At 38.5% G+C, this 16,173-nt stretch overlaps 1 protein-coding gene across 1 annotated transcript in view; it reads right to left on the reverse strand.

Moving 5' to 3' along the window:
* The window catches only part of LOC306857754 (solute carrier family 2, facilitated glucose transporter member 4-like), a 68,626-nt gene that overhangs the window by 1,360 nt on the left and 51,093 nt on the right, over nt 1-16,173 (reverse strand). Inside the window, exons 6-8 of the mRNA XM_079397883.1 lie at nt 14,435-14,597; nt 13,778-13,965; nt 1,390-1,491 (exon numbers count right to left, since the gene is read on the reverse strand). Coding sequence (XP_079254009.1) covers nt 1,390-1,491; nt 13,778-13,965; nt 14,435-14,597 — 453 coding nt within the window. The remainder of the gene's footprint in view (nt 1-1,389; nt 1,492-13,777; nt 13,966-14,434; nt 14,598-16,173) is intronic.

The raw sequence follows: 16,173 nt of genomic DNA on the forward strand, positions 1-16,173 counted from the left end.
AGTTTAGTTTTGTGTGAAAACATGACTGAAGGCAGACTGCTGAGGGAAATTATTTGAAACAATATATGATTTCATTATTTGTGTGAATGCATAATAGGAAACCGACTGTCTTCAGAAAAGTTTTGATAGCATTTGCTTTCCATCTTCCCTCTGTGTAATGCGTAAAAGCAGTGTTTAGAAGCGCAGCATTGTTTACTTCACAGAGTTTACCGTTGAAACAGCTCTGTTCTGCAAATTCATTCAGTCTGTCTGCCATATTTTTGTTCAGGCCAATGCGAAAATCAGACCAAATTTTTGTTGTAAATCTTAACCGGTCAATGGAAAATAGCATAACTTTTCAAATCAGTGTGTTGAGATTTTTGGAATGCACATTAGCTCATGTAGAGCTGTTTTATGGACCAGATAAAATTTAATTTATCACTCTGACTCATCCTTTTATTAAAAAAAGATTTAAAGGTTTATTTGAACATTTAGTACATGTCCGTAGACAGCATGTTATGAAGATTTTTTTGTTAGTTTGAAATCTGCCATGATATTTTAATGTTTTATTTCACTATTAATACAAATAAAAAGTGCATAGTGCTGCTAATTTTATTTGTTGGCTTTTGCCATAAAACTTGGTAAAATTATTTCTGTGTGTATCAGTACTTTTTTTTTAAATATTTCCAGCAAATTTTAATAACAAATTTAGGAGCTCATTTTTAATCAATCCTGTAAGACAGACTTTTCAGGATAGGAGATGAATTAAAATGAGCTCCTAAAACTTACTGCCAGATTCTGGAAGATAAATTAAGAGGATGTGGTGCTGGTTCTTCAAAGTCACTCAAAATTTGTCCATAAAGCCTATAAAAAAATCAGTCTTATTAGTGTATTTCACAACACTTCAACATGTTATTCTTATTAAGTGAGGGTATTTTTTTAGGATTTTTTACCCAAGCAAGATCTATGAGAACCTGACACATTGCACTTGTGGAGACTCCAGGAAGGTTGCAGTTCTGCAAAATGGTGGCGCTGGAGACTAAATGGTTCCCGATAGTTTCTCTCCTAATTCTTCACCTTAATTCTTTTGCAGTTAATGTGTCTTTTTTTCTCCACCTGTTTTTTTCTGAGCGTGCTGACCCAATGAGCATTTCGCTGCCCAGTGGTCATGCCTTAACTTTGTTAATTCTATTATTGCATTAGTATTGCATCCTTCTCATGGGCATTTCATTTTTTTAATCTCTTTTTTGGCTCATTTTATCTGTAAAAGAAAACCTGCCTAATAATTCTGCACACCTAAATACAAAATCAATAGTACTTAAGATTGATGTGGTTTGGAATTGGTCAAATGTTCTAGGAAAAACATTTTTTCAAACAAAAATATTTTTTTTTAATTATTGTGGGACTGACCAGTAATGCGAGAGCAATTGTCATGATGATGGCACAGATACACATTCCAGCAAGTCCAAGCATGTGGAGTGTCCGGCGGCCCATACGCTCGACCAGGAAAAGCTGTTGATTGGACAAGTGAGTGATTAGACATATAAAGTTTGATGTAGTTTGGCTTGGTTTATGCTAATAATGTAGTATAGATGGTTTGATTTTTGTTAATTATATACAATAATTTAATTTCTTGCAAATATTAAGACCAAAAAAAAAATTAAAAACTTTTTTTGCAACCCTACATTTTAGCCCAAAAAAGTGTTTACTCTTTAAATTGTTTTAATTGAATTTAATTATCTTATCATGACTACTCTGCCCACACTTGTAAAACCACTGAGATCTGCTCAACAGTATCTGTTCTATTTTGATCTACAAATGTTATGTGAAACTGTTAAGTCTCAATTAAGGCTAATTTGCGATCTCATCTTGTTAGTTCCTCTTTAAAGATTCAAGAGATCTTTTTTTTTTACGTACCGAGACTATAGTAAAAGCACAGTTGACAGCTCCAGCACCTATGGTGGCATACACTGGACTTTCCACCCCAGCCTTTTTGAAGATATCAGTTGAATAATAGAAGATCTGAGCAGTGGAAAGCAAGAGCAAGTGTGAGGAAAAAAAGGAAAAAATAGGTTCAATACTAAGGCATGCAGAAAATAACTTGCAAGAACTCCATTGAAATATATGAGCTGGATTTCACATTAGAGATTACAGTTTATACCATTCTGAGAATATTCTTACTGCCATAAACTAAAAATGTATTATAAGTTCCCCTTAATCACCATAAATGATTACAAGATATGCATACAGTGCCCTCCAAAAGTATTGGAACAGTAAAGACAAAATTGCTCTGTTGGCTGTGGAGTCAAGACATTTACAAATATGATTAAAAGATGAATATGAGACAAAACTACAGAATGTCACATTTTATTATTGGGTGATTCAACACAGATGTTTTACCAGCTAAGAAGTTCAGCACTTTTAGAGTTTCATCCCTCTATCTGATGTGAGCATAAGTATTGGAACAGTTGCCTCACAGTTCTTTCTAAGTGATCAGCTGTGTCCTGTTGCGTTAATTCTTCAGATATTAAATGAAGGGAATGTGTTGTATCAGTTATATCCATTACTTCTGTATTCTGAATCTTGCATTCGATGATGACGCACACAAACCAGGATGCTAAAAGAAAAGAGGAAGTCAGTTAGAGCTCTAGCAAAAACAAAGGGCATGGAGAAATCAAGAGTTTGGAAACCACCAGCGACACCAGCAACCAACAACGGCCTGATCAGCTGAGAAAACAACAGTAGTTGATGACAGACAAATCATAAAAGCTGTGAAAATGAACGCTAAAAGACATGTCTGTAAAATCACCAACAACTTCCAGAAAGCTGGGGTGATGCTCTGACAATTTACTGTCCCCAGGAGACTTTGACACAGAATTACAGATGCTACACAGCAAGATGCAAACCTCTGACCAGCACCAAAAATACAAAGGCAAGATTAGAGTTTGCAAAAAAGCACAAAGGTGAGCCAGAAGACTTTTGGAACTGTTTATGGACCGATGAGACAAAGATGAACCTTTATCTACAGTGGTGTGAAAAAGTGTTTGCCCCCTTCCTGATTTTTTATTTTTTTGCATGTTGGTCACACTTTAATGTTTCAGATCATCAAACAGATTTAAATATTAATCAAAGATAACACAAGTAAACACAACATGCAGTTTTTAAATGAAGGGGTTTTTTTTTTATGAAGGGAAAAGAGAAACTGTGGCTAGAGAAACTGAACTCAGGTGTGATTAACCACAGTTATGTTTTATGATGGCCTGATGGCAAAAACTGAGAGACTTAGGAGGAGCTTCTTCCCCCAGGCCATCAGGCTCCTAAACTCTAACTCTGTGTCATAACATCACTTGTCTCCATGTAAATATCACTATATCAATAAGCTATTCATAATTGTTTCTACCACACTGGTCTGCTCATCTCTAATAATTGGACATTTACTCATTTACCTTCTCTGAGTATCAACAGCTCTTTTGAATCACATTTGGTTACTATTAGGGGAAGTCGTGGCCTAATGGTTAGAGAGTCGGACTCGTAATCCAAAGGTTGCGGGTTCGAGTCTCCGGCCGGCAGGAATTGTAGGTGGGGGGAGTGAATGTACAGCGCTCTCTCCGCCCTCAACACCACGACTGAGGTGCCCTTGAGCAAGTCACCGAACCCCCAACTGCTCCCCGGGCGCTGCAGCATAAAATGGCTGCCCACTGCTCCGGGTGTGTGTTCACGGTGTGTGTGTGTTCTGTGTGTGTGCACTTTGGATGGGATAATTGCAGAGCACGAATTCCGAGTATGGGTCACCATACTTGGCAGTATGTCACTTCACTTCACTATTACCTACCCTCTAAAAATCCATTTTGTAGTTGTTTATCATCCTCCAGGATTACTAGGTAACTTTGTGGATTTATTGCTCTCAACCTTTCCTGAGGATGGTACTCCCTTTGTCTTACTTGGAGACTTCAACATCCACCTAGATAAACCTCAGGCTGCAGACTTCCACACTCTGCTTGCGTCTTTTCATCTCAAGAGAGTGCTAACTACGGCTATTCACAAATCAGGCAACCAACTGGACCTTATTTACACACGACACTGCTCCACTGATCATGTGCTGGTTACTCCACTACACACCTCAGATCACTTCCTCCTCACTCTTAACCTCAACATGATTCCTGACACATCACATGTCACTTTTCGACGTAACTTGCGTTCACTCTCACCCTCCCGGCTATCTGCTATGGTTTCATCTTCGCTTCCTCCCCCTAAACAGTTATCCTCTCTTGATGCTAACAGTGCTACTGATACTTTCTGGACATTCGACCGAAACTGCCTTGCTTTCTGTTGTTGAAGTCCTAAGACTTGCAAAATCTTCATTACTTATCTTGCTGGATCTGTCTGCTGCTTTTGATACGGTCAACCATCAGATCCTCTTGTCAACCCTATTGAGAAAGGGCATCTCAGGAACCGCACTCCAGTGGTTTGCGTCTTACCTCTCTGATAGGTCCTTCAAAGTATCTTGGAGAGGTGAGGTATCCAAGCCGCAACATCTAACTACTGGGGTGCCTCAGGGTTCAGTTCTTGGACCAATTCTCTTTTCTGTCTACATGGCATCACTAGGTTCTGTCATTCAGAAACATGGCTTTTAATATCACTGCTATGCTGATGACACAGCGTGTCTAACAGACATTTCTTGCTGGATGATGGACCATCACCTTCAACTCAACCTAGCTAAGACAGAACTGCTTGTGGTTTCAGCTAACCCATCGCTTCATCACAATCTCAATAACAATCTACCATAACTCCTTCAAAAACAGCCAGAAACCTTGGAGTTGTGATTGATGATAAGCTGAATTTCTCAGACCACATTGCTAAAACTGCCCGGTCCTGCAGATTTGCATTATACAATATTAAGAAGATCAGGCCGTTTCTCTCAGTACATGCAACACAACTCCTTGTTCAGGCTCTTGTTCTGTCCAGACTTGACTATTGCAATGCTCTCTTGGCAGGTCTTCCAGCCAATTCTATTAAACCTCTACAATTAATCCAAAATGCCGCTGCAAGATTAATCTTTAATGAGCCGAAAAGAACACACGTCACGCCTCTGTTCATCAATTTGCACTGGCTACCAATAGCTGCTCGCATTAAATTCAAGGCATTAATGTTTGCCTACAGAACCACCACTGGCTCTGCACCCCTTTACCTAAATTCATTAATTCAGACTTGTATGCCCTCTAGAAGCTTGCGTTCTTCAAGTGAACGACGCATTTATTGTACCATCCCAAAGACACACAAAAACACTTTCACGGACTTTTTCATTAACTGTTCCCATCTGGTGGAATGACCTGCCCAATTCAATCCGTGTAGCCGAATCCTTATCCATCTTCAAGAAACGGCTAAAAACTCATCTGTTCCATCTTTACTTGACCCTCTAACTCTAGCACTCTCTATTCTAATTTTATTTTATCTGTCTTTTTATTAAAAAATAAATAAATAAAAATTAATAATAATAATATTTATCTGTACAGCGTTAGGCTAACAGAGACTTGTAATAGCACTTGCACGTTGTCGCTCTTTTGTTGGTTTTGATTGCTTCTTATGTCCTCATTTGTAAGTCGCTTTGGATAAAAGCGTCTGCTAAATGACTAAATAAATAAATAATTGTGTATGTGACGAATAAAAATCTTGAATCTTGAAAGCCATTTCTAAAGCTTTGGGACTCCAGCGAACCAGAGTGAGAGCCATTATCCACAAATGATGAAAACATGGAACAGTGTGAACCTTCCCAGGAGTGGCCGGCCAACCAAAATTACCCCAAGAGCACAGCGATGACTCATCCAAGAGGTCACAAAAGACCCCACAACAACATCTAAAGAACTGCAGGCCTCACTTGCCTCAGTTAAGGTCAGTGTTCATGACTCCACCATAAGAAAGAGACTGGGCAAAAATGGCCTGCATGGCAGAGTTCCAAGACGAAAACCGCTGCTGAGCAAAAAGAACAAAGGCTCGTCTCAGTTTTGCCAGAAAACATCTTTATGATCCCCAAGACTTTTGGGAAAATACTCTGGACTGACGAGACAAAAGACAAAAAAAGAATTACAACAATTCTGCCAAGATGAGTGGGCCAAAATTCCTCCACAGCGCTGTAACAGACTCATTGCAAGTTATCGCAAACGCTTGATTGCAGTTGTTGCTGCTAAGGGTGCCCCAACCAGTTATTAGGTTTAGGGGGCAAGCACTTTTTCACACAGGGACATGTGGGTTTGGATTTTGTTTTCCCTTCATAATAAACTTCATTAAAAAATGGCATGTTGTGTTTACTTGTGTTATCTTTGATTGATTAATATTTAAATTTGTTTGATGATCTGAAACATTAAAGTGTGACAAACATGCAAAAAAAATAAAAAAATAAGGAGGGGGCCAACACTTTTTCACACCATTGTAAGTGATGGGAACGCAAAAATGTGGAGAAAAAAAGGGAACTGCAAATGATCCCAAGCATACAGCCTCATCTGTATAGCATGGTGGAGGTGTTGCCATGGTATGGGCATGTATGGCTGCCTCTGGAACAGGCCCTCTCAGCTTTACTGATGACTTAAGGTATGATGACAGTAGTAGAATGAATTTGGAAGGGTACAAAACCATCTTGCCCATCAATATGCAAGAAAATGCCACCAGATTCATTGGGAAGTGCTTCATCAGGACAATGACCCAAAACACCCTGCCAGTTCAGTCAAGGAATTTATAAGGGCAAAGAAACGGAAAGTCTTAGATTGCCCAAGTCAATCTGCAAATTTAAATCTGATTGAACATGAATTTCACCAGCTGAAGAGGAGCGTAAAGGCAGAAACTCCCCAACACAAGCAACAATTGGATTTGGCTGCATTAAAGGCTGGGAAAAGCATTTCAAAGGATGAGACCAAAAGTCTGGTGATGTCTATGGGTCACAGACTCACTGCTGTGATTGTGCGCAAGGGATCTGCAACTAAATAATAGCTTTTAATCTTTTATATATGCCTTATGTTCAACTGTCCCAATACTTATGCTCACATCAATGAGTGGGATGAACTCTAAAAGTGCTGTTCTTTTTATTTGGTAAAACATGTATGTGTTGAAACAACTAATAATAAAATGTGACATTCTGTAGTTTTGTCTCATATTCATCTTTTAATCATATTTGCAAATGTCTTGACTCCACAAGCAACAGAGCAATTTTGTCTTTACTGTTCCAATACTTATGGAGGGCAATACTTATGGAGGGCAATGTATATATATATACACACACACGTCCTTTTCAAAAAATTAGCATATTGTGATAAAGTTCATTATTTTCTGTAATGTACTGATAAACATTAGACTTTCATATATTTTAGATTCATTACAACACAACTGAAGTAGTTCAAGCCTTTTATTGTTTTAATATTGATGATTTTGGCATACAGCTCATGAAAACCCAAAATTCCTATCTCAAAAAATTAGCATATTTCATCCGACCAATAAAAGAAAAGTGTTTTTAATACAAAAAAAGTCAACCTTCAAATAATTATGTTCAGTTATGCACTCAATACTTGGTCGGGAATCCTTTTGCAGAAATGACTGCTTCAATGCGGCGTGGCATGGAGGCAATCAGCCTGTGGCACTGCTGAGGTGTTATGGAGGCCCAGGATGCTTCGATAGCGGCCTTAAGCTCATCCAGAGTGTTGGGTCTTCTACCCTTAGAGTTGGCAGGCCAATTGAGCACAGTAATACCATGGTCAGTAAACCATTTACCAGTGGTTTTGGCACTGTGAGCAGGTGCCAGATCGTGCTGAAAAATGAAATCTTCATCTCCATAAAGCTTTTCAGCAGATGGAAGCATGAAGTGCTCCAAAATCTCCTGATAGCTAGCTGCATTGACCCTGCCCTTGATAAAACACAGTGGACCAACACCAGCAGCTGACATGGCACCCCTGACCATCACTGACTGTGGGTACTTGACACTGGACTTCAGGCATTTTGGCATTTCCCTCTCCCCAGTCTTCCTCCAGACTATGGCACCTTGATTTCCGAATGACATGCAAAATTTGCTTTCATCCGAAAAAAGTACTTTGGACCACTGAGCAACAGTCCAGTGCTGCTTCTCTGTTCAAAAGTGGCTTGACCTGGGGAATGCGGCACCTGTAGCCCATTTCCTGCACACGCCTGTACACGGTGGCTCTGGATGTTTCTACTCCAGACTCAGTCCACTGCTTCCGCAGGTCCCCCAAGGTCTGGAATCGGTCCTTCTCCACAATCTTCCTCAGGGTCCGGTCACCTCTTCTCGTTGTGCTGCGTTTTCTGCCACACTTTTTCCTTCCCACAGACTTCCCACTGAGGTGCCTTGATACAGCACTCTGGGAACAGCCTATTCGTTCAGAAATTTCTTTCTGTGTCTTACCCTCTTGCTTGAGGGTGTCAATGATGGCCTTCTGGACAGCAGTCAGGTCGGCAGTCTTACCCATGATTACGGTTTTGAGTAATGAACCAGGCTGGGAGTTTTTAAAAGCCTCAGGAATCTTTTGCAGGTGTTTAGGATTAATTAGTTGATTCAGATGATTAGGTTAATAGCTCGTTTAGAGAAACTTTTCATGATATGCTAATTTTTTGAGATAGGAATTTTGGGTTTTCATGAGCTGTATGCCAAAATCATCAATATTAAAACAATAAAAGGCTTGAACTACTTCAGTTGTGTTGTAATGAATCTAAAATATATGAAAGTCTAATGTTTATCAGTACATTACAGAAAATAATGAACTTTATCACAATATGCTAATTTTTTGAAAAGGACCTGTATATATATACAGTCATGGCCAAAAATATCGGCACCCTTGGTAAATATGATCAAAGAAGGCTGTGAAAATTTATCTGTATTGTTAATCTTTTTGATCTTTTGTTTTAAAATTCACAAAAATCTAACCTTTTATTGGATAAGAATTTAAAATGGGGGAAAATATCATTATGAAATAAATGTTTTTCTCAAATACACGTTGGACACAATTATTGGCACCCTTAGAAATTCTTATGAGTAAAATATCTCTGTCTGAAGTGTATTCCCATTCATATTCACAATTTTGAGCACTCCAGGGTGATTATGAACATGAAATTATCCAGCCATGACTTCCTGTTTCACAGAAATATAAATAGGAGGGAAAACAAAGGCCAAATTCACTTAATCATCCATCACAATGAGAAAAACCAAAGAATATATTTCTGATGTGCAGCAAAAGATAATTGAGCTTCACAAATTAGTGAAATGGCTTTAAGAAAAGAGCTAGAGCAGTGAAAATTCCCATTTGCACCATCAGGGTAATAATTAAGAATTTCCAATCAACAGAAAATGTTACGAAACTGCCTGGAAGAGGACGTGTGTCTATATCGTCCTAATGCACGGTGAGAAGGAAATGTTGGGCCTTAACAATTCCCTTTGTAATTGGATCCTGGACTTTCTAACCGGAAGACCTCAGTCAGTCCGTGTCGGCCACAGCACCAGGCACACAGCACAAGGCTGTGTGCTCAGCCCGCTGCTCTTCACACTTCTGACCCACGACTGCACTGCCAAGTTCAGCTCCAACCACATCATCAAGTTTGCTGATGACACAACAGTGGTAGGTCTCATCAGCAACAATGATGAAACACACTACAGAGAGGAAGTGGCACAGCTGGCTGAATGGTGTGGCACTAACAATCTGTCCCTCAATGTGGAGAAGACAAAGGAGGTTGTGATGGACTTCAGGAGAAACTCCGTTCACCCGAAACCCTCCCCCCCCCCCCCCCCCCCCCCACTGACCATCGACAGCTCGACTGTGGAGAGAGTCAGCAGCACTAAATTCCTGGGGGTGCACATCACAGAGGATGTTACTTGGACCACCAACACCATGTCACTCTCAAAAAAGGCACAACAGCAACTACACTTTCTCCGCCGGCTGAAAAGAGCAAGTCTCCCTCCACCCATCCTCACTACATTCTACAGAGGCACCATTGAGAGTGTGCTGACCAGCTGCATCACTGTCTGGTACGGGAACTGCAGTGCTGCTGACCGCAAGACCCTCCAGCGGACAGTGAACACAGCTGCAAAGATCATCGGTGCCCCTCTCCCCTCCATCTTGGACATTTTCCTTACACGATGCTCCAGCAAAACCTACAGCATTGTGAAGGACTCCACCCATCCCTCCCAAAGTCTCTTCCAGCTCCTACCATCAGGAAGACGGTACCGGAGCATCAGAGCCCGCTCCGCCAGACTGCTCAACAGCTTTTTCCCCCAGGCTGTGAGAGCCCTGAACTCAAATCACCCCGCCCCCCTCTGAAACCCCATGCAAACCCCTACCTCCTAAAACAAGTCAAAATGTTTCTCTTTGCACATGTACAGTATTTGTGAAGCATTCGTATAGTTTATATTTTTTATCTTTTATTTTTTAGTTTGTATAGGGTAAATATTTATGTGAAGCATTCGTATAGTTTGTATTTTTTGTCTTTTATTTTTTTAGTTGGTATAGGGTAAATACTTATATATAGTATACTTATAGTTAAAATATGTCAGTAGGTTAGTTGTTTACAGTTTTATAGTGTTTTTTTACTTCATTGTTGTATGTCTGTATTTATGTAGCACCGTGGTCCTGCGAGGCACGACATTTCGTTCCACTGTATGTCCCCACATGCAAAGCTCAACTTGAACTTGAACTTGAAGGAGAGTTTGAGTGGCTAAAGACTCTCCAAGGACCACAGCTGGAGAATTGCAGAAAATAGTTGAGTCTCAGGGTCAGAAAACCTTTTTTAAAAATTCTCAAACAGCATCTACATCACCACATGTTGTTTGGGAGGGTTTCAAGAAAAATTCTCCTAGCTCATCCAAAAACAAACTCCAGCATATTCAGTTATCAGACACGACTGGAACTTCAAATGGGACTGGCTTCTATGGTCAGATGAAACAAAACAATTAGCTTTTTAGCAGCAAACACTGAATATGGGTTAGGTGAACACAGAGATAAAAAGTACCCCATGTGTACAATTAAATATACTGCTGTATTTTTAATGTTGTGGGCCTATATTTCTGCTGGAGGTCCTGGACATCTTGTTTAGAAACATGGCATCATGGATTCTATCAAATACCAACAGATAAAAAATCAACAAGTGACTGACTCTGTTAGAAATCTTATAATGGGCCATGTTTGGATCTTCCAACCGGACAATAATCCAAAACAAACTTCAAAAACAACACAAAAATGGGTCACTGGGCACAAAACCAAGCTTCTGCTATGGCCATTCCAGCCCTCTGACCTGAACTCTGTAGAAAATGAGTGGGGTGAACTGAAGAGAAGAAGCACCGTCATGGAGCTGGGAATCTAAAGGGTCTGGAGTGATTCTGGATGAAGGAATTGTCTCTGATCTCTTGTCAGGTGTTCTCTAACCTCATCAGGCATTATAGGAGAAATTTTAGAGCTGTTAAACTGGCAAATGGAGGTTTCAAAAAGTTTTGAATAAAAGGGTGCCGCTAATTGTGGCCAATGTGTATTAAAGAAAAAACATTTATTTCATAAGGATATTTTCCCCCATTTTAAATTCTTATTATCCAATGAAAGCTTAGATTTTTGTGAATTTTTTTAAATAAAAGATCAAAAGGATTAACAATGCAGATTAATTTTCACAGCCTTCTCTGATCATATTTACCAAGGGTGCCAATAATTCTGACCACGACTGTATGTGTTCTGGTCATTTTTGGATCATTTGTTAAGATGTTTAAATGTGAATATTAAGATCCTGGTGAATATAAGTAGATAGAGATAACAACTAATTGTTTTATTTGTTCATTTAACTCTTTCTAAAAGTTAACTTATAACCATAGCAGATGCAGAGCAGACATACTGTTCTGAGCTAAGAGAAAATAGATAATTTGTGTTCCAATGATATATGAAAATACTTAAATGTGAATCTTGAATAAAAGCTTTATAAACAATAAAATACTCACTGTTTCTTGTGTTTGTTTTAATACAGTAACTGATTGATTCAAAAATGACTATTCGTGTCTATATCACATCCGTCAGATTAATATTTTGATAATATTTGATTTTAATATTTTATATTTGTTGAGGAATTGTTGGTCACATGTGTAATCTGTCTGCTAACATGAGAATGTTAAAAACATCTTGATTGCTTGATTGCAAAATAAGTGATGGCAAGGTAAAAAGCACATTTTGATAAAAAAAAGAGAAAAGTTGGGAGGTTGAATCAAAATATAGCTCAGTAGCTTAGTACATATAAGATAAAAAAATGTAGTTTAATTTGTCTGAGTACAAGGCTTTATTTTTTCAATATTGCACCGTTTTGTCCCACTTCTTAAGAATCAGTGATACACTACCAGTCAAAAGTTTTTGAAAAGTAAGTTTTAATGTTTTTTTTTTAAAGAGGTCTCTTTTTCTCACCAAGCCTGCATTTATTTGATCCAAAATACAGCATAAAATGTAAAATTTTAAAATATTTTTACTATTTAAAATAACTGTTTTATATTTTAATATATTTAAAAATTTAATTCATTCCTGTGATTTCAAAGCTAAATTTTTGGCATGATTACTCAAGTCATATAATCCTTCAGAAATCCTTCTAATATTCTGATTTGCTGCTCAAACAATATTTACTATTATTTTGATTATTATTATTATTATATTGAAAACAGATGAGTAGAATTTTTTCAGGTTTCTTTGATGAACAGAAAGTTCAGAAGAACAGCATTTATCTGAAATAGAAATCTTTTGAAACATTATAAATGGCTTTATCATCACTTTTGATCGATTTAAAGCATCCTTGCTAAATAAAAGTATTAAAAATTATTATTGACTCCATGCTTTTGAATGGTATGGTGTATAGTGTTACAAAAGCTTTTTATTTCAGATAAATGCTGTTGTTCTGAACTTTCTATTCATCAAAGAAAGCTGAAAAATTCTACTCAGCTGTTTTCATAATAATAATAATAATAAATGTTTCTTGAACAGCAAGTCGGCATATTAGAATGATTTTTGAAGGATCATGTGACACTGAAGACTGGAGTAATGATGCTTATGCCAGTCCTCTGCCATGTGTGTCTTGTGTTCCCGCCTCTTGTGTCCATATTTGGTTTGTTTCCTGTCCTTGTTAAGTGTGATTATCAGTTAATTGTTGTCCAGCTGTGTTTGTCTCATTATCTATGATTATCCTATGTATTTATAGTCCTGTCTGTTCAGTTAGTTCTTGTCTGGTCTACTTGTTACTCCCTGGTGTTTCTGTCTGTCTCAGCCTTGTCTTGTTTGAAGTAAAGACTGTTATAGTTTGAGTTTTATCCTCGTCTGCGTGTTCCTCGTCCCTCCCTGCTGTGTGCACCGTGACAGCTGAAAATTTAGCTGATCACAGGAATAAATTAAATTTTAAAATATATTCAAAGAAAGCAGTTATTTTAAATGGTAAAAAATATTTCACAATATTACTGCTTTTGCAGCATTTTGGATCAAATAAATGCAGGCTTGGTGAGCAGAAGAGAACTCTAAAAAAAAAAACATTAAAATTCTTAATGTTCAAAAACTTTTGACAAGTGTAAACACTTTTTTCACACCTTTATTATTATCTATAGCAACGGTCAATTATATTTACATTTATTTAATTGCTTCATATTTACATGAAGCAATGAAGAGAACTAATTCAGTTATTGAAGCAAAGGTACTTGAACCTTTTAGCAGCGCTGTGTTTAGCTTTTTATATAAACCTTTTAGCAGTAATCAAGTTTATCTTTTTCTTTCTTAGTTGATCAACTGAGCACATCTGCATCACTCACAGCATTAATTCCTGACAGCTGCTGAGAGAGCTGCAGCAGAATAGAAATGATGATGGGCTGCTGGTACAGAGGAGAGCGAAAGAGCTCAGCAATGGATACTTTTCTCTCCATGTCCATCTTTCTCTTTTCCTCCTTCATTTCAGCCAAGTCTTCACTGACATCCAGACAGCCAGTCAGACGCCGCAAAGCTAAAGAAGAGAGAAAATAGGAAGGTTGAAGTTTTCAGTATTGAGTGTGTGTGTTTATCAATTTAAATTATATTGGATTATGATAAAAGTGCATTCTAACTGATTTTGAACAATATTTATAAAAATGTAAGCTAACATAAAAAGAATATAAAATAATACCGGTACTTTTTAAACATTTATTTACAATTATTGTTTGTACACAAATATAAATTATTATGAATTATGATCTGCCAGTGGTTAAGCAGTAGCCTATTCATTTATTTTCCAGTGGTAGCCTAGTTGACTGCCTATCGCTAGGTTCAATGAGCAGATATAAATTATTTATACGATTTACACGTTTGTTATGTCATGACATAGAGGTTAAACAAAAAAGAAGCATTGTTCAAATGTTCAGACATCTCAAACGTTTTGTATGGCACACTGCTCCCGTACGTGTTCTCAAGATGCAGTGTTGTGTAGTATGACACACCGCTTTTTGCATGGTGCTCTTGGCAGCGGACAATATAGAGGAAGCGCGGGCTCTCAGGACAGAAAGGCAATAGCGTCATCTGCAGGACTGTAGGGAGTACGGTAACACCCAGCAGCACTGGCCACAGCTGCTCACTGCCCAACAGGGACTCGAGTCCTAAGACCTGAAGAGAATAATAACGAAAAGGGAAAATAATATTGATAATGAAATAGAGGACTGAAGACTGGTCACTGTAATTACTGATGCCATAAAGTACTGAGTTCAAAAAGGAAAAGGAAAATGAAAAAGAAGGAAAATGCTGTAAGATTTAATATCAAACAAATCAATCTTTTAATATCAGTCTTTGATAGAAACATTTGTAAAAACCACATGTTTCCCATCTTAAAAATATATCTAAATTATAAAATATGCTTTTGGTGTCAGAATGCAAAAAACAATCACATAGACATGACATACACTCACCTAAAGGATTATTAGGAACACCATACTAATACTGTGTTTGACCCCCTTTCGCCTTCAGAACTGCCTTAATTCTACGTGGCATTGATTCAACAAGGTGCTGAAAGCATTCTTTAGAAATGTTGGCCCATATTGATAGGATAGCATCTTGCAGTTGATGGAGATTTGTGGGATGCACATCCAGGGCACGAAGCTCCCGTTCCACCACATCCCAAAGATGCTCTATTGGGTTGAGATCTGGTGACTGTGGGGGCCATTTTAGTACAGTGAACTCATTGTCATGTTCAAGAAATCAATTTGAAATGATTCGAGCTTTGTGACATGGTGCATTATCCTGCTGGAAGTAGCCATCAGAGGATGGGTACATGGTGGTCATAAAGGGATGGACATGGTCAGAAACAAGGCTCAGGTAGGCCGTGGCATTTAAACGATGCCCAATTGGCACTAAGGGGTCTAAAGTGTGCCAAGAAAACATCCCCCACACCATTACACCACCACCAGCAGCCTGCACAGTGTAACAAGGCATGATGGATCCATGTTCTCATTCTGTTTAAGCCAAATTCTGACTCTACCATCTGAATGTCTCAACAGAAATCGGGACTCATCAGACCAGGCAACATTTTTCCAGTCTTCAACCGTCCAATTTTGGTGATGAGTGGTACCCGGTGGGGTCTTCTGCTGTGTTGTGGCTTCACAAATGCTTTGCTGCATACCTCGGTTGTAACGAGTGGTTATTTCAGTCAAAGTTGCTCTTCTATCAGCTTGAATCAGTCGGCCCATTCTCCTCTGACCTCCAGCATCAACAAGGCATTTTCGCCCACAGGACTGCCGCATACTGGATGTTTTTCCCTTTTCACACCATTCTTTGTAAACCCTAGAAATGGTTGTGCGTGAAAATCCCAGTAACTGAGCAGATTGTGAAATACTCAGACCGGCCCGTCTGGCACCAACAACCATGCCACGCTCAAAATTGCTTAAATAACCTTTCTTTCCCATTCTGACATTCAGTTTGGAGTTCAGGAGATTGTTTTGACCAGTACCACACCCCTAAATGCATTTGCCATGTGATTGGTTGATTAGATAATTGCATTAATGAGAAATTGAACAGGTGTTCCTAATAATCCTTTAGGTGAGTGTATATGACACATGCATTCATGACCTCAAGACTAGAAGAATATTGTAATGCTTTGCTGGGTGACTGCCGTGCAGGCTTAATAAACAAACTCCAGCTGATACAAAATGCAATATCTATAACCAGGCTAATATGGTCATACTTCCTG

The sequence above is a fragment of the Barbus barbus genome, assembly GCF_936440315.1.
Source record: "Barbus barbus genome assembly, chromosome: 1".
Taxonomy (NCBI): Eukaryota; Metazoa; Chordata; class Actinopteri; order Cypriniformes; family Cyprinidae; genus Barbus; species Barbus barbus.